Here is a 19,786-nt window from a genome sequence, read left to right as displayed (position 1 = left end):
TTAATTATTTGAGGTCTCACCATCCCCTCTTCAAAAATCAAGACCTCCAAATCCTACTTCTAACAACAGTAATGGATCTATCCATTTTTATCCCAGTTCTCAGGGGCATATCCTTAGTTCACACTTCCATCATCTTTGGCTGACATTACCCACAACCTCTCAACCATTTTTTCGCTTAAACATTTCTCTTCTATAACACCTATAACTTTCAGAGAATAAGAAAAATGGTGCCACCTGAAGCCATTTCAGAACTCATTCCTTTAATGGTATCTGAACAATCATTCAAATTATTAAAAACAAAAGATTAAATATTTACACTAAAAATCAAAATATTTTTTAACTAGTTCATGACTGTACAATGCCATGAAAACAAAGAGTATCTTAACTTCTATAAATAACCAACAGCACATACATAAATTGTTTGATGCCCTAATGCTACCTATTGAAAATGTCAAAAACATACAGATAGAATTACACAAATACAGTGGTCACTAAACATGTGACTATTTAAATTAAAATTAAATAAAACTTAAAATTCAGTGTTTCAGTTATCCTAGATATATTCTAAGTTTTCTATAGTCATATAAGACTAGTGGCTGAAAAATGTAGATTTTTCCATTGTTGAAGAAAATGTCATCAGACAGTACTAATGAGAAACTAAAGGAGAAGCTTTAGTAGATTAACATTACACTGAACAGGCTACTCAGATTAAGATTCTAATGCAAGGATTTCTTACAGAATAGAAAGATAAATCTAAAGGAGTGGACTAAAGTTCCACCACAGATTCACAATTAAATCTCAACTCTGAAAAGAAAATGGAAATAAATGCATCTTGTATTCATTTTTCTCTACTTCTTTTCAAAAGTAGGACCAAATTTACTTAACAAAATTTTTTTGATGTTTTATAAATTTTAAAAAGCTTTTTAGAAAAAAAAGGAAATTTAAAATGAAGTCTCTTCTAACAAGTCTGATCCATTACAAACATAAAACAAAATTTTTTACTAATTTGATAAAATATTGAAGTGGTTTATAATAAAGTAATTTTACCTGCCGGCTAAAAATTGACTGATAGAGGGTTGACTTTTCAAAAAAGAAACAGATTGTAAGAATCAATTTATAAGAAACATTTTAAATGCTTGCACTAGGGCCTCTGTAATAGCAATAGTGTTCCTATGTATACATGGGGGGTGGAGGGGCGGCAACGAATTGTCCTGTTCTTTGGCTTTTCCCCTTTCTCTCTTCTAGCACCAGAAGTCTATACTCACATGGCAACAAAGAATTCATTTAAGTAGGAACGGGAGAAAAATGAAAGATAGAAAGGCTTTATTTCAGTTCAATTTTTCTTTTCTTAAGTACCCTTTATTTGTACAAATAAATTCTTATCCATTTGTACAGTATTCCTCACTTCTACCCAATTTTCTTAATTCTCAAACACAAAACAATTATTTTTCTCCTCCTTTCATCCTATGCTCTACTATACTCACCCCAAAACCCACAATTTTAGTAATATTCCCTTTGTCTACCTAATTACATAAACCATATTTATTGACCCAAAGTTATACTAGTATAACAAATATTTTAATAAATTTGATGTTTTTCATATTTATTATTTATTTATTAATTTTGCTGATTTTTTTCCATCTCTTTCAGGGCCCTTATATAATGTTCTACAGCAACAAATATAGAAATTTTTATAATATATTTTAGAGTATAAATCTATACTTGATATAACTCACCAATTTTTAAAAATACAAAAGCATTTTTCACTCTTGAGTTTTTTCTTGCAAGTTTTACTCAAATTTAGAGTTATATTTTATAGAAGTAATTACTTTCTCAATGTCTGACCTCAGTCAAATTACATGTAATACTTAGAAATATGGCTTCTCTCACACTACCTTGTTATTTACAGCAGCCCACTTTAATATGTACTTATATATTTCCTAATTGTTAACCTGACTGCCTCTTAAGTCTCTACTTTTATTCTTTCATGTTTCATAAAATGTAGTTTAAGGTCACATGAAAGGGGAATTGCTTCATTAGCTAATATTAATCATCCCCATTTGACTTTGCATATTCAAAAAGGTATATCATATAATCTTTCTATGATATTATTCTTGAACATAAAAAGCACTGACTTACCAAAGACTTATATTTCTTTTCAAGAAGCCTCAGTACCACATCTCTGCTATAATATGCATGCTAAAGTTAAGAAGAAATGATATTTAATATTCAAGTTATGCCATTTAAAATCTTTTTCTAGCATCATTACCAATATCATAAATCACATAAAAAATGGGTTTAAATTATTACAACCAATGCCAAGAATGTTTTACAATGTACATTGTATTAACAAGAAAGCAATCTCAGGAATGCAAAAGATATAAAAAAAAACTTTTAGATCCTATAGTGTCACACCAGTTTAAAAAAAAAGACATTCTATCCATCTTGCACAGTTTCCATGCTAAACTTGTTTAAAACCACCACCAAAAAGGCATACCTAACTACCAGTGTATGACAGAAACCAAAGAAAGTATACAGAATCAGGAGGAGAAAAAAAATCACAAATCATATGCTGAAAACTTGTACTATCCATATGTGCAGAAACTTGCCAAGGTTGAAATACTAATTACCTTCTACCAATAATATTGTAAAATGACTGAAAAGTGCCCAAAAAATCTTTAATTCTCTCCTTAGAGTTGAATATACATGGCATTAAAGTCTATACATACAATGTATTCTACAAAGCCAAGGAAAACTATAAATACTGTTTTGTTAGATTATGATATCATTAGTGTTAAAAAGTACTTTATTTTTCTTAAAAACAAATAAAATATTAAATACAATAATTCCCAGTAAAAACTATAGGAATTGGGGGGAATAGCAATTTTAATTCATTAAATAGTATTTTAATTAACTGGATGGTAGTCAAAATCCCATGTAGTTTAAAATGTTTTCAAACATCATTTTTTGATTTAATGAAGTAAATATGTTGATGTATACTTAAACTATTTTTAATATTGACCATGTTCTGAAAAGAAATGTTCATAGCACCTTTGATAGATCAGGTTCAGCAAATTAGTCCCTGGACCAAATTCAGTCTACCACCTGATTTTGAAAGTTCTATTTGAACACAGTCAGGTACATTCATTTACATATTACCTATGGTTGCTTTGAAGCCACAACAGTTGGGTTGAAAAGCCACAACAGAGATTAGACAGCCAATAAAGCCAGAAAAATTTACTGTCTGGTCCTTTACATAAAGTTTGTCAACTACTGCCATAAACACAAACAATGCAGAAGGATAACAGAAATTTTCATTAACATGATAAAACATTTGAGGTTTAATTTTGTTAAATGTATTACTTAGTTTTCTTGTGATGTGTCTCATTCTGTTGGAATCAGTACTGGCAATCAAAAATGTTAAGTGAAATAAATTTTCAAAAATTAAGAGAATATGATTTCATTTTTGTTGAAAAAAACCAACAAAACAAAAAAGACCTAAGCAGAAAAATATAAGTGTATTAAAAATATAGACTTACATAAATCAAAAATTTAACAGTTGTTATCCCTGTGTTGAATAATTAGGAAAAAAAATTTGCTTTTATATTTTTTGTAACTTTCCTCAATAAAGGTCTAATTTGATAATCAAGAAAAAAATTAAGAGAAAGTATCAGACAAAAGGAATAAAGGGTTCAGGTTAATTTAATTAAATATAGCAAACATTTATCAAACATTATTATGTAGGCTACATGGCAGCTAAGAACTGGAGACAGAATCATGTTCTAATTAACTGGGCATTTACCATATAGTTCAGATAACAAAAAGTAGGGGAAAAAAAGCCATATGCTATTTAATATTCAAACTGTGCTGAGCAATAAACAAATATGCTACTATTTTACATAGCAACCCCAGCCACTCTCTTCTCTACTGCAACAGATACCTAGAGCCTAGTAGACAGGTTGAGAAAAACAAGATGTAACACAGAAACTAGTGCTGCAATTGCCAGACAGACAGACAGACCCCTACTATTCCATAGCAGAGGAGGGAGGTAACAGCATAAAGATCTCTCCACTCTTAATTTGGATTTCAGTTCTAGGATGTGAGGAGCTCCACTAGAATTTGGGCATTAAACACATTCACTAAACTGCAAGTTCAGGAACAGGCAAAGAGGAATATTTTAGACATATCTCCTATGCCCAAGAAAAATCAGCAGTGAATCCTGAGATTCTATCACATCAATTTTAAATTTTCAAAGCTTTTAAATAAACTAAAACAAATTAGATTTTTGGAAAGGCCATTCACCTTAAATAGACCAAATAAATTACCATTTAAAATCCTATTCTGACTCTGCCAAATACCAGATGAATGATCTTGGGCAAGTTAATGTCACCCTATCTCATAGATTTTTAGAAGAATGAAATAAGTTAATACACATAAAAGTGACTAGAACTCTTAGCACACAGTAAACACTAGTTATTCTTTAAATGATGTAACAAAAGAAAATTCTAGTTTTCCTTACCATCCACTTTTTGAACCACACAGCCTTAGTATCAACTAATGCAAAAAAGTAGATTGGATCCAAAATCTTTTGTGATACAAGATGACTTTGATCATGTTTAACTGACAACAAGGACAAAGTACTCTCCACAATTTCTTCCATATACCTTAAAGTTTGGGAAAGAACAAGAGATTTTATGAAAAAATAAAAAAGACTATTTTTTAAGCGTGTGTGTGTGTGTGTGTGTGTGTGTATAAAACTGGTGATATACTTTACACTTGTGAAATGTCATTTTTAGTAACAATCTTTATATTTAGTAAACAGCAGAGATGATATTCACACTCAGTTTTTCTGCTTTAAAAACTTATATTGTTTCTATTTCAACACAGTTGCAGCCAGTATGGAAAGCAATATAGAGATTCTTTGGAAAGCTGGGAATACAAGCACCATTTGACCCTGTATCCCAGGGACACAGCCACACCAATGTTTCTAGCAGCACAATTCACAATACCTAAACTGTGGAACCAACCTAGATGCCCTTCAGTAGATGAATGGATAAAGAAACTGTGGTATATATACAATAGAATATTATTCAGCATTAAAAGAGAATAAAATCATGGCATTTGCAGGTAAATGGATGGAGTTGGAGACTATAATGCTAAGTGAAGTTAGCCAATCCCAAAAACCAAAATGCCGAATGTTTCTCTGATTTAAGGATGCTGATTCATAATGTGGCGGAGGCGGGGGGGGGCATGGGAGGATTAAATGAACTCTAGATAGGGCAAAGAGGAAAAGGGGTGAAAGGAGAAGGGAGGGGGCATGGGAGTAGGAAAGATGGTGAAATGAGATGGACATCATGACCCTAAGAACATGTATAAAGACACAAATGGTGTGACTCTACTTTGTGTACAACCAGAGATATTAAAACTTGTGCTCTATATGTGTAATATGAATTGTAATTCATTTTGCTGTCATATATAACAAATTAAAATTTAAAAATGAAAAATAACTTATATTGTTTCTATTTCAACACTGACTCTCCAAAACTTTCCTTTTGAGATTCACCAATGTACTTAGAACCTTATTAGACATTTTGTAGATGAAAGAAAAAAAGGTTAAAGAACATTTAAGAAACTAGTCCAAAGTAGCAAAGAAAACCTGAAACTACAAGATCCTACTTTTACCTTGTTTTGATAAGTGACATAAAATGATATACTTGTGTAGTGCTAACTGTGAAATATGATAAACTTAACACTACATTACCTTCCCAATCATGTAAATCAATTAAGACTGTCTCTACTCAAATGAAATGTCTAAGAGTCAATAACCTATGTTTTTCACATTTGCATAAGTTAGGAGACTTACTTCTCTGGATGACGAATCCAGAAAGATGGAGCCTCCTTCTGATACTCATTTAGAAGTCGAACCTACAGAGCAATGTTCAAGAGTTCTTACAATATTAGAATCCTTAAATACAGAACTACTAAAAATAGAAGCATATTCTAGTAAACAAATACCTTTTTGAGTAAGCAGATCACATTATGATTAGTTATATCTACACCAGTTGAAAGAGTAGGAATATGATTTTCTCTAGAAAGAAAATATAACTCCAAATATTTTGCTGAAAAAAGAAAAAATATACAACTTTTATATCATTATTTCTTAACTGCATATAAGAGAAAAAAACATTTTTAAATGATTTAATAAACATACCTAAGTTTGTATAAATTTCCTTGGTCATATACAACGGTGAAAGTGTAAATGTCTGTGCATAGAATTTTAAAATCCGGTCCTGGAGAAATGAGACAGATGATTTGCATCTAAGATTGTTATAAAACTTAAGATGAAATATTTTTCACATAGTAAAAACTTACCAAAATAAACACAAAATAAACCATTCAGAAATCTACAAATATGTATATGAAAAAGAGCACTCTTGTGTTGATAAGCAAAGAGTAAAAATGATAAAAACTAACAGCAAATAACAAAAAATATATATTATCACAATATCTGGGAATAGTAGGTACTGATATTGGAAGGTGAAGTGGGAGGAGAAAGGTTAGGTTTGATAGAGGAAGGTACAATAGAAAGGTGCCAGTAAACAATGAAACAGAATAGGCAATATTAAATTTTAAAAGACCATGCATTTCCAAATCCAAGATTTGTTTTCTTAATTGTTTATATGGGTAGCTTCACATTAAGGATTCTTTCTTATAATTGTGTCTATTCCCAAGAAAACACACTTTTTAAAATTTAACATTAAATTCAAAGTAAAACCATGTAATATAAGGTAAAGTAATTAAATGAGAAACAGGTATATTTATAACAGTGCCTGACACTAGTAGGGACTTAAAAATATTAGTTATTATTATTTTAATCATACTAAATTAAATATTATAATGAGATTAGTACTAATAGTGAAATCTAACCTCCCATTGAATAAAAACATAAAGTTGCCTCAAATTTTCTAATCAAATAATCTAGGGGGAAAATTAATAGTCTTGTTTATATCACTTAAGAGAATATGCATACAAGAATAGTTGCCCAAGTGACTAATGATTTCCAATAATCCCAAGAAATTCCTTCTCAACACGTTATTAAGTACTTTGGGAAGTCTACTTTCATAACTACGTCAATAGATAAGTATCCGTAAAACTTTTAAACCACTACAGACTTTACTTGGTTATGTCTAAGAGTCCTTTAGGATAGGAGATAAAAAAACAGAATCAAATTTAACAATTTAGATCAAGCAAAAATTTAAAATGAAAAGAAACCTATGCTTTGTTTTCCTCAAAATGACTAATTCTACTGCCATTTTTCCTCCATAAAAATTATTCAATTTTAAGTAATAAAACTGACCCTTGCTGTTTAATAATCTATAATGGTTAAACAAAACAACTTATACTAACTTTGCTATGTTTATAAAGTTATTATAAAGTTACTAAAATAAAAAAAAATCTATTCTGCCATGATTCTTTGTAAGGAAAGGGAAAAAATAGCAGGGAAAGTTACAATTGCATTTCTTATTAGAGAGCCTTTAAATTTTAAAGCCTTAACATGACCCTAAAAATATCTTTTTTCTCCCTTGAAGTTCTTGTTTTTACAGAAGTCTATAATACCCTCTGGTGTTAGTAAGTTTGAACTGCATCCAAGTATGAGGTAAACATCTTTTTTCTCTGATAAGAATAACAAAGATGGTTCCCAAACCACTTCTGTTTATCAATTAATTATTATTAATAATATAATTAAATATTGATGTCCTTAAGCTGATAAATGTGTTAAGATACCTTATATTTTTCCATACTATCTGTTTACTCTCTGTACTCTTTACTAGAATGCACATTCCATAGGGGAAAGATTTGTTCTACCTTGTTCATGGTAAATTACCAGCATCTAAACTGGAATGATGCACTGTATAGTTTAGATATGAGGTTTTGGCTCAAAGTCCATATGTGAGACAATACAAGAAAGCTTAGAGGTAAAATGACTGGGTTATGATTTTTAACTGATTCGCTTTCCTCCAACCCACTCTTCTGCCTTGCTATATTCTGCCACACTTTGAGCCCAGAACAATGGAGCCAGGCGGCTATGGACTGAGCCCTCTGAAACTTTACGCCCCAAATAAACTTTACTTCCTCTAAAATTGTTTTTGTCAGATCTTCTGTTCATAGCAGTGAAAAGCTGACTAAAACATGCACGTTCTATATATTCAATACAAATTCCTTGAACAAATAGAAAAATGTTGCTCTTATGGTAATGCCTTAAATCCTATACAAAAAAAAACCATACCAATTTTTAAAACAAAGCTTTCTTCAACCCATCAATATGAAGAAAAAGACCCTATTATTTAAAAACTCCGATTTGTATTTAATCCTGATGCTTGATAAGTCAGGAATTTTTAATTCACATTATATCACTATCTGTAGAATTATAGCACTTAAGATAAGCTTACTTTTCATCATATAATAATTTGCATTCCTGAAAAGTCATATGCATTTTGATTTTTGCAAAAATCAATCTTATCTCTACTGACTCCATTTTATAATTTTAGGGATTTTCTGATATTTGCTTTATGAGTAATTTCAATTTATTTTCTAACCTCTAAGCTTTATAATTTTCTGGCTTCTCTGTTTTAGACAGCCTCCAAATAAATGCTTAAATGCAGGAGGAAAATCATATGACACTTTAGAATCTATCCTATTAATCACTTTAAGTTCAAAATTTCATTTATTATGAGCCCTTAAAATATTAATCTTAATTCAAAAGTAATAACCCAAATACTTGGGTATCTTTCACAGGATAAGACAAAATACACAAGATAACAGGATATTATTTGGCAATAAAGTATGATGGCAACCATACTTTGAATCTAATTATTAAGTTAATTACTGAAAAAGAAATTTTGACAATCTAAAAAGCTATAACCAAAATTCCATAAATATTTGTGCTATCAAAAAAAAATCTCTTGGGCTGGGGATGTGGCTCAAGCGGCCTGGGTTCGATCCCCAGCACCACATGCAAAGATGTTGTGTCTGCAGAACAACTAAGAAATAAATATTAAAAAATTCTCTCTCTTAAAAAAAAAGGAGTCTGGGGATGTAGCTCAGTGGCCAAGCACCCCTGAGTTAAATACCTAGTAATAAAAAATACAAATAAAAAAAAACCTCACATTCCATTTAGTTCTAGTTGGGAAAACAGGAATTTCTAAAAATATTTATTTATTTTCTTACACTAAACACAGGATCAGGATCTGAAAGACACAATGTCAATTTTTCACAGAGAGTAGTCCAATTTTCACAGCTCAGGACATCAGATGGAGGAGCTGAACATAATGTTTGTAAGGCATCATATCTCACCTAAAATTTTTTAAAAGAAAAATTTTTATTAATAGTTAGCCACTAGAATAATTCCAATTTTTCAAGACAATATTAAAAAATTCTTCAAAGCCAGAATCTGAATAATTATTTTAAAAATCCATTTATGAGAAAATAATACACTTTTATCAGGTAACTCTTGAGAATTCATTCATTATGTAAATTAATCACTAATCAGGGGAGGGAGGGTGCTGTTTTGTACAAAGAAAATTTAAACACTAACTGAACTAGGAGACTTAGATTTCATGTTTAAGTAGAATAGAAAGAAGAAAAGTGGTTGAATCAGAATCACCAATGCAATGTTTTATTGACCTCACCCTACAGATTTTCCCAATTCTAGTAAAGTCCACACAGGTGCTTCTGCAGTTGAGGGCTTTGATTTTAAAACATTTCCTAGATATGCCCCTGGTGACACATTTCCGTTCCAGAACATGTGAACAATTCTCATAAACAATTCATTTGAACTTTTTTGTGCTAGACTATATTTTCTGACCTTCTAACTACTGAAATAGGGGGGAAAATTCAGCAATGGAATGCAAAATTGAATTTCTGTATTTTCACAAAAAGTTTGCTTTGTAATCAGTCTTCTCAAAATCCAATCAGAATTAACTCAAAACAGTATGACCCAAGGGACAGCAGCAGAGAATAGCTCCACTCTGATGATGACAAACAGGGCAAAGCATCTCTCCTATTCACATTCCAGCTAATGAAGAATAACACAGTAATTCCAATCTAATCCTTAAAATCTGGTCCTTTCCCCACTGAAAAACTGAAGCCTAGTGAAGTCATAAGTGAAGGTGAGGCATCAGAGACAGGAGCCAAACTGAGACATTCATAGCTTTCTAGATGAAAAATAATACAGAATACACAAGTATCTGAAAATATCTATATACTCATATACAATAACTCCTAAATATACTTTTATTTCTGACAAGCATTAGGGGAATGTGAAGTTTTAAAAATTAAGAATTCATTTATAATGTTAAGTAGTATCCTCTTTTCAATAAATTTTAGAACAAAATACTATTAAGAATTTAGTATTCCAGAAGCAGAATAAAGATTAATGAACAACTATAGATTTCAAAGTAATCCGTTTAAACAGAAGAAAATTAAGATTTATCATATAAAAGTCAAATCTCATTTCCAGTATCTTTTCAAACCTGTTATTTACTAAGATCCAAGAACTAAAACAATGCAAAATGCTGAACAGAAAAAAATTATTCCTCAGTGATTTTTTAGAAAATTTCAGTGGGAGTAAATAACAATACATTTCATTTAAAATGTAGTTTGAAAAAAATAATCCATTTCCAAAATTAAAACTAAATGGCATATACACAAAAGTCTTAATTTTTTTAAATATCCTATTGTATTTCTACTTCAGATTGATTTTCAAATGAAATAATGCATCATAAAGAGCAGATAAAATCTCTTAAGTATAAACATAACTCAATACACATTTACTTCTTCAAAAACCTTAAGTTGTCAAAGTCTCAGTGCAGGGATTGGGAAGATATTGGTCAAATACAAAATTTCAGTTAGAAGAAATAAGTTCAAGAGATTTATTATACAACACTGTGACAACATAAATATGTATTATTTTCTTGAAAATCACTAAGCAGATTTTAACTTTTCTCACCAAAAAAATCATAATACTTACATTAACGAGATCAATTTTTTCACTATTAAATCAATATATATTTTAAAACATGTCACACATGATAAATATAAAATTTGTCTATTAAATTTTTTTAAATGTTTACTCACATTTTCTAGAAATAAAAAAATCATGAAATAAATTAATTCCTAGCAAATCAATAACTAAAATATTGCATACAAAACAACAGTAAAGGAACAATTTAAGGACAATTACTCGTAACTTAATTTCTTACCAATGAAAGCTGGGGGGAAAAAAAAAGATTTTCTCTAACAAACCATGACAATTTTTTAAAGAATATATGCCTTATTCTGTGAACTTTCATTCCAAAATTGAAGTTTACTAGGGATATTAGCCTAGAATTGATCATAACAATAAATAAAAACCCAGCCTCAAAAGAAAGAACCCAGCTGCTGACTGTAATCTAGTGTATTATAAATATGTAATATCTGATTTTCTTTTTTCTCTAGGGCTTTGAGATATAGTATTAGGTCATTTATTTGTTGACTTTTTATTCTTTTAATGAATGCACTCAATGTAATAAACATTTTTCTTAGTATTGCCTTCACACTGTCCCAAAGATTTTGATATGTTGTATCAGTGTTTTCATTTACCTCTAAGAATTCACTGGAGAAAAGACAGTGCATTCAACAAATGGTGCTGGCAAAACTGGATAAAATCCATATGTAGCAAAATGAAATTAAACTTTTATCTCTCACCTTGCACAAAAATCAACTCAAAGAGGATCAAAGACTTAGGCACTAGAACAGACCTGCACCTAACAGGTCAGTTAGGCACAAATCTTCACCATGTTGGCCTAGGATCTGAGTTCATTAACAAGACCTCTAAAGTCCTTTTCTTCTCAGCAAAGGAAACAATAATGTGAGAAAAGAGCCTACAGATTGGGAGAAAATCTTTATTGCCCCTCCAATAAAGCATGAATCTCTAGGATATATAAAGAACTCAAAAAATGTAACAGCAAAAAAAACAAATAACCCAATCAATAAATGGGCTAAGGAACTGAACAGTCACGTCTCAGAAGAAGAAATACAATTGATGAACAAATATATGAAAAAATGTTCAACTTCACTAGCAATTAGAGAAATACAAATCAAAACTACTCTAAGATTTCTTCTCACTCCTGTCAGGATGGCAATTATAAAGACTACAAGCAACAATAAATGTTGGCAAAGATGTGGGGAAAAAAGTACACGCATACATTGCTGGTGGGACAGCAAATTGGTGCAACCATTATGTAAAGCATTATGGAGATTCCTCAGAAAACTTGGAATGGAACCTTCATTTGACCCAGCTATCTCACTCCTCGATCTACACCCAAGGGACTTAAAATCAGCATACAACAGTAATGGAGCCACATCAATGTTTATAGCAGATCAATTCACAATAGGTAAACTATGTAACCGACCTAGGTGTCCTTCAATAGATGATTGGATAAAGAAAATGTGGTATATATAGTCAATGGAATATTACTCAGCTTTAAAGAATGAAATTATGGCATTTGCCAATAAATGGATGGAGTTGGAGCATATCATGCTAAGCGAAATAAGCCAATCCCCAAAAAACCAAAGGCCAAATGTTTTCTCTAATATGCAGATGCTAATTCACCCTAAGGGGCTGGGGTGGGGGACACTAGAAAAGAATAGAGTTACCTTAGATTAGATAGAGGGAAGTGAAGGAAGGGGAGGAGACAGGATGAGGGGATAGGAAGGATAGTAAAACGAAACAGAAATGACATTATTGCTTTATGTATATGTGTGACTGCATGACCAACGTGATTTTACAACATGTACACTCAGAAAAATGAGAAATTATATCATATATATATATATATATATATATATCAAAGTGCATAAATGCAGTCTACTGTCATGTATAACTAATTAAAACAAATTAAAAATTTAAAATAAATAAATAGATATATGGTATCTGACTAAATTTGACAGCTGTCCTTAAAACTTACCTCTTTGGGTTGCCCAGGATCCAGCTGGTCTAAAATCAATTGTAATTTTCCTTGACAAAATTTGTAACTCTGTAACACAATCAACAGAACACACAGGAATTCCACAGACTTTCAGAACTACTGCTATAAATGATTGTTAACATAATTTCCAGCACAGTATGCATTCTGAACAAGAGAAAAGATTGATCTATTTTGACTTGGCAGCAAACTTGGAATCCTATTTCCTGAGGTTTTAATGAGAATTCAATGTCCCAGTAGAACAGTGTACCTTCCTGTATATGACAGTTATTATTTGATAAGCAATTGCAATGTGTAGAATATTATAAGATAAAAAAAAGCATGACCAGAATCTTGTATACCCAGAACTGTGTGATGAACAAAACAGAAAAATAAAACCACATTAATAAAAAGGCACAAATAGTACCTACACATAGCTATAACCCTGATTGAACTTTGTGTTCCCTTTCCTATGCTTTTCTTGGTATTTTTCCATAGTTCTTTTGTGAAAAAAATCCTGAAGTAAAAATTAACATTTAGAAAAAAGTTCATAGAACATAAGCTATTCTGAAAGAAAAAGTCTTTTTCCCTAAAACAGTTTAAATACACATATTAAAAGATCTCTAAAAATAACAAAAATAATATTAACAATTGTAATTTCATATCTATTATGTAGCAAGCACTATTCTACCTCAATTTAAAAAGTCTCTGAAATATGAGAAAAATGAAAGCCAAAGAGGTTAAATTACTTCTCCAGGTCACAAAATTATCAGAAGGCACATTCGCACCTATATTAGGGCCCTCTCTCTTCATTATCTATGCTATCCTGAGGTGTTCTTACCCAGTTCTTTGACTTTGAGTAGATCATGATGATCCACAACCATTTCCTGGGGTACAGAGTGCTTGCCTAACTCAGTGTGAGGCCCTGGGTTTGATCTCCAACACCACAGGAAAATAAAGCATAAACTTTAATGCTTATGTAGTTGGAATAGCCTCGAACTACTTATCCCTTCAGTTATCTTCTTAAACATAATTACAAAATTCTCTTTAAAATTATTTTTAAGTAATGAAATAATTTTTATTACATGAGACATCAAAATGCATCTAATACCTATTTTAAAGGTGACCTATGCTATAATCTTTTTTATATTATTGTTTGTAAGTTAACAGACATAAATATACAATTGCAGTTAACTGTTATGGCAATTTAAGTAGCACAGACAGACAATGTGTTCACATGAACACATTTCAGTTGTTTTAAATATTCCTTTTGGATACATGTCTGTCAGATGCAGGCTACATAAAGACTGCAAATAGAACACTCATTCTGGTTTTTTACACATATTTTGTAGTCACTTACTTGGTTACAACACATACTGAAAAATATTCACTTTGTTCAATTACTACACTTTAGATTTTAAAAAATTAAATCACCCTCGTAATTAAAATTTACTCTGGAAATTTCTTCTATTTTAAATGTATGGGTATGCAAACTATATAAGCCATTAAACATATAACTGGTCAAAAAATATATCTATTGTTGTTGTCCAAATAATACCAATATAGAAAATAAAAATGATAAATATATAATTATTAGGCCTAATGATAACTCATGCTTTAATATGTTTTGGGTTTTTTTTGGTACCAGGGATTGAGCCCAACAGCACTTAAACACTGAGCCACATCCCCAGCCGTTTTTTATATTTTTAGAGACAGGGTCTCACTGAATTGCTTAAGGCCTCAATAAGCTGCTGAGGATGATTCTGAACTCTCACTTCTCCTTCCTCAGCCTCCCAAAGTGCTGAGACTACAGATATGCATTACCGTGCCTAGCAACTTCTTTTCTATTCTTAAAAAAGACAAGACCACATAATTCTGATGACAATGATAATAAGCAAATACTATTATAAGGGCTTAATACATGCCAGATATTGTTCAAAATGCTTTCTATTAAATCATTAAATTCTCAAAGCAACCAACCCTATAAAGTGTGGCAAAAAATAAGGTGAACAGACTTTGGAGGGAGAGAAGCCAGTCCTAATTCAAGATCCATTCCTAACTTAGCAATTCAAAGTTAGGCAAATTACTCACCTATTAAGCCTCACTTTTTCCTGTGAAGAACTAGTAACTCCTATAATGAATATAAAGACAAGCACAGGGACCACTACATGGCAGTAGCCCCAACAACAGACAGATAGTAATGACACTTTTAACTTTAAAGTATTGTCTTCAGTTTTAAGCACAATACTAAATCCACTGCTCATTTACATCTAATGATAAAAACCAGGATCTCCCCACTATTCTTAAATATCCTCCAACATATACTAATACACTGCTGTTTTTCAAAAAATGAATCAAAAATTCATATATATTCAGGTTGCAGATTTTAAAATAATAATGAAATAAGACGTTTTCACAAAATGCAAGTGGTATCAAAATAACAACATCAAAATTATGAATACAATGTTATCCACAGAAAAATTCAGACTTTTTTAAAGTCCAGATCAAGTAACAATTTTGAAGGAATCAGTAAGGTCAGCATTTAATGGAATTGTTACCAACAGAGGCTAGGTCACCTCATTACAGCATGGAATCTAAAGTAGAAAGGCAAAGGGTGGAGAGAGGATTGTATTATGATAAGCTAGCTGACAGGAAAATGGAGGACCATCTCATCCTAAAGTGCTAACTTACAGGGTGGCTAATTTAGGGAGAGTTTATAAAAGCATGGGTAATCATGGACTGATGGGTACCTTTCTCATAGGTGGAGGTCTGTGGCCAAATGATACACATTGTTCCTAATCACCTACTCACAAGATGCTTTTCACTGCAAATCTCAAGAAAAAATATCCTTATTTCCTTAGGCTATTCTCATCACTGATTAGTTTGCTCACAGGCAGTTCCTGGATATACTATACAATGGAGAGGGTACCTGCCCAGAGGCCCACTTGTTGATCACTAATATCATGGGAATAAAAAAAAAAAAACATATTTCACCTGATAATGTGGAAGACAGGGTCATATCAAGATGAATATATGGAGTCAGGCATAAGTTCTGGTCTCAATTCTTGATTTCAGAATGAATGACTATTATATTTTTAAACTCTTTTTCAATTCTTAACATATTCACTCAGCCTCTCTGATCAATTACAAGAAAGTCTCTTTACTGGTAAGTAAAGGTATATCCAAATATCTCTTAAGAGTTTGCCCACACTGAAAGAGCTTTCCAGAATGTTCTAGCACTCATACATTTCTTCCAAAAAGTCGAGGCATCCCATGCCTTCTTTTTTTTTTTTTTTTTTTTTTTTAGTACTGGGGATTGAACCCAGGGCCTTGTGCATGCAAGGCAAGCACTCTTCCAAACTGAGCTATGTCCCCAACCTATCCCATGCCTTCTTAATGGGCAGAATTCATTTTCAACCCAATTAGTCCCTTCTGAAATAGTCATCTTCATAGGGCACACACTGAAAACTTATAACCTGTGGACATCCCGAACAAAGACACAGAAACTTAAAGCATGATGTCTTAAGTATCAAAAGATAGGAATCTATTCTAAAATGATGGCTTTATTTCCAACACAGCTTTACATTTCTTCAAAAACCTATGATTCTAACAACTAGAAATAATTTAATATTTGAGAATTAAAATAGCTTAACTCCTTGCTAACTCAATCAAGCTTATTTAGATCTAAATACTTGTACTTCTTGAAACAAATTAATAACGCTCCAGTTTTTTTTTCAGTTGTGGTCCAATGTCAGTTTAGTCATACAGTTCACCAAATAAGTCAGCACATCTTACTAATAACCTGAGTTCTAAAGTTGGGTTTCCTCTTTCAATTCCAAAAAGTCCTTGATCTGAAGAAGCAGCTCAGCAAATCTATTAAACCACTCATTTGATTGCAATAAATTAAAATCTCTATACCCCACCTTTTTCCAGTTAATCCATCAGCAAGGAATGATTTGGGCATGAAGAAAATTCACAGTCTTGTCACATCTTGCATCACATCACATAACCAACCTGACTTGTAAAGTTCACAACTCAGCACAATCTCTCCTGCTAAAATGTAATAGTAGCTAAAGCACAGCAACTTTTAAGTTCTGCTTCAAATACTTAAAGAACCATTTTTTCCTTCAATCATGAAGTCTCAACTGTGACCAATACAGACGATTTTTTTCATGTTTCATCCAAACTTCTCTAATCATTTTCTGGAATATGGTTAGGATCTACTTTGTAATTATGCTTTAAGATAGAGCTAATTAGGTGTCAATATTTCCCTCCATCAGTTAGGACTACACAAAGGTCAAATAGGCTTTGCAGACACAGAGATTGAACCCAGGTCCTCACACATTTCAGGCAAGGACTCTACAACTTAATTACACCCGCAGTCAGTCAGACTTCTTTTGGCCTAAAAGTCGATGTGCGGAAGTTCTTTGCACATGGGCTCTAGTCTAGTTTTCCTTGTTTTCTATTAGGGCTAATATAGCCATAGGCCTTTCTCTTATCTTTACTGTGGCCAAATGACAAGGTGCCTCAGACCCTGGTTGGATAAAATGTAAAATTTCAAATATTTTAACACTAAAAAAAGTTTAATGTTTTAAAGGTAAGAATTCATAGTAATCGTCATTTCAGAAAATGTACAGAAGAAATGTTTTATCTCTATCACATATATAATTTAAACTTTAATAAGGATTAATTAAGAATAAGATGTTTGAACTAAAGCTTAATTTGTTTCGACCCTTACTACTAAAAAATCTAAGATTAATTTTTCACCTCATTAAGAATTATCTCAGACATATCACAACTATTCACAAAACATAATTCTATAAGGTGGTATTTCATGAACTCAATCTTTACTACCAGGTTATTTTGGTCTTTATTTTTCTTCTGAATCTTTAAGTTAGAAAGTATAAAATCTGGCTAATAAATTTATTGAAGCATTATTAAACACCATAAATATAAAACTGAACAACCCACCTGATTGAATGATGAATCACTATCAGAGCAATTATCTGTGCAGTAACTACTGCTCTTCTCCATTTGGACTCTTTTTTGCCTCTCCTGACTTCGTATTTCATCTTCTTCAAACTTGTTAATCATAGACTCCACCACTACCATCATAACATTATTCAGGGAACGCATGATTTCTTTATACCTTCAAATTCAAAGTAGTCTTAATAAGAGAAGATTATCAACAGAAATTAAAAGTCACTTAAGTTAAACTACCTGATTATTTTCTCTATTAAAAAAAAAAGAAAGCCCCTTTAATGGCACAGTGAAAACAAAAAACTTAATATTTCTTACAGAAAATAAAAACAGATATAACAAGAATAAAAATTAATAGGGATTCCAAAAAGTGCTATTTCATGGGTTTTTCATCTAGTTATATAAACCAACACAACAAAGTCAAGATATCTCAGGCAATATGTTCCGATGATGTGTTCAAATTACTAGCAACAAGATAAACTGTTAATAGCCTTACCAAAACTCAAAATTATTTTACACTTCACCTTTATCCCTAGTCTTATCTCTTTCTCTATCCTACTTTCCTTTATTTGTTCTTCCTTTCTCTTATCTGTACTTCATACCTCCTTCATACCTAAGGCCTGCTTCAAGACCAAGGTAAGAATGTGGCTGTCTTAGGGTCCTTTCAAACACAAGCTGGAGAATCCATTAACAGGGATGTTAGGAAAGGAATTTCTGAAGATGACAACAGTTTGAACTGGATAACTTCTAAGATCTCTTTCCACTCTAATGGTCTTAAAATATTGAAAAGCAACTCACAATAAATTACTCTATAATTCAAGTAAAACCTCTCAAGTATTCATGTTAATTTTAAGCTGAGATCCCAAAAAGCCCTAGAAGTAGAATTTTAGATCTAGAAAGAACCATAAAGTCCAGCCTTTATTTCACAAATGAAGAATGTGTGACCTGGAACAATGACATTTCTGTATTTAAAACAAAAAAGGCACAAAGATTTATATATAAACACAGTGAATACTAAATTTATAATTAGAAATTCTGGATTGTAATCCTAACTCATTTGCCAACCAGTTCTGACTTCATATAAAAAAAGTCTCAATTAACTCAGCTATAAAAGGACATAAAGTGAATACAATCTGGCTAAACTATTTCATATAGCATGGCAATAAATAAATGAAAATAAATATCTGAAAAGGCTTTGAAACTATAAAGCTCTGGACACGTATTTGTCATTATAATAAGGGAAATACATGAGGAAAATAAGCACAGCAAAAAACTTTTTTACTTATAAATCTGGTCAAGTGGTCACTGTAATTGCATTCATCAAAGGGAAAATAAATACTCTATCTCACAAGAGCAATAAATCCAGCCTAGGTCTAACTAAAAAGAATGAATAAGAAATTAAAATTAAAAAAAAAAAAAGCTAGGCTAAGGAATTTGAATAGAAATAATAGATTGAAATTTTATTTGTTTGGTAGTGCTAGTGATCAAACCCAGGGCCTCGTGCATGCTAGACAAGTGCCTACCAATAAACTCCATCCCCAGCCCTCACTTTGGGGACAATTATCATATACATTCATAAGATACATTTTGCCGACACCACCAAAGGCCTATGTGTTAAAGGCTTGCTTGATCACCAGCGATGGCACAATCAGGGGATAGTGGAACCTATAAGAGGTGGGGCATAGCTGGAAGTCTTAGGTCACCCTAACCCTAACCCTAACCCTAACCCTTGAAAGGAATGCGGGACCCTGGTCAATTGCTCTCACTTCTTTGCTTCCAGCCTTAAGGTGAATGGGCTTCCT

At 31.7% G+C, this 19,786-nt stretch overlaps 1 protein-coding gene across 7 annotated transcripts in view; it reads right to left on the bottom strand.

Annotated features, from left to right (window-relative positions):
• The window catches only part of Tbc1d32 (TBC1 domain family member 32), a 191,059-nt gene that overhangs the window by 155,549 nt on the left and 15,724 nt on the right, over positions 1–19,786 (bottom strand). For all 7 annotated transcript variants that reach the window (XM_078019309.1, XM_078019310.1, XM_078019311.1 and 4 more), the window contains 8 exons: positions 17,976–18,153; positions 13,008–13,076; positions 9,229–9,354; positions 6,212–6,290; positions 6,016–6,119; positions 5,864–5,925; positions 4,520–4,664; positions 2,140–2,199 (listed from right to left, as the gene is read on the bottom strand). In XM_078019309.1, the coding sequence (XP_077875435.1) occupies positions 2,140–2,199; positions 4,520–4,664; positions 5,864–5,925; positions 6,016–6,119; positions 6,212–6,290; positions 9,229–9,354; positions 13,008–13,076; positions 17,976–18,153 (823 nt within the window). The remainder of the gene's footprint in view (positions 1–2,139; positions 2,200–4,519; positions 4,665–5,863; positions 5,926–6,015; positions 6,120–6,211; positions 6,291–9,228; positions 9,355–13,007; positions 13,077–17,975; positions 18,154–19,786) is intronic.

The sequence above is a fragment of the Ictidomys tridecemlineatus genome, chromosome 8, assembly GCF_052094955.1.
Source record: "Ictidomys tridecemlineatus isolate mIctTri1 chromosome 8, mIctTri1.hap1, whole genome shotgun sequence".
NCBI classification, from domain to species: Eukaryota; Metazoa; Chordata; class Mammalia; order Rodentia; family Sciuridae; genus Ictidomys; species Ictidomys tridecemlineatus.
The sequence above is the reverse complement of the archived record's forward strand: the minus strand, read 5'-3'. Positions and strand labels throughout refer to the sequence as shown.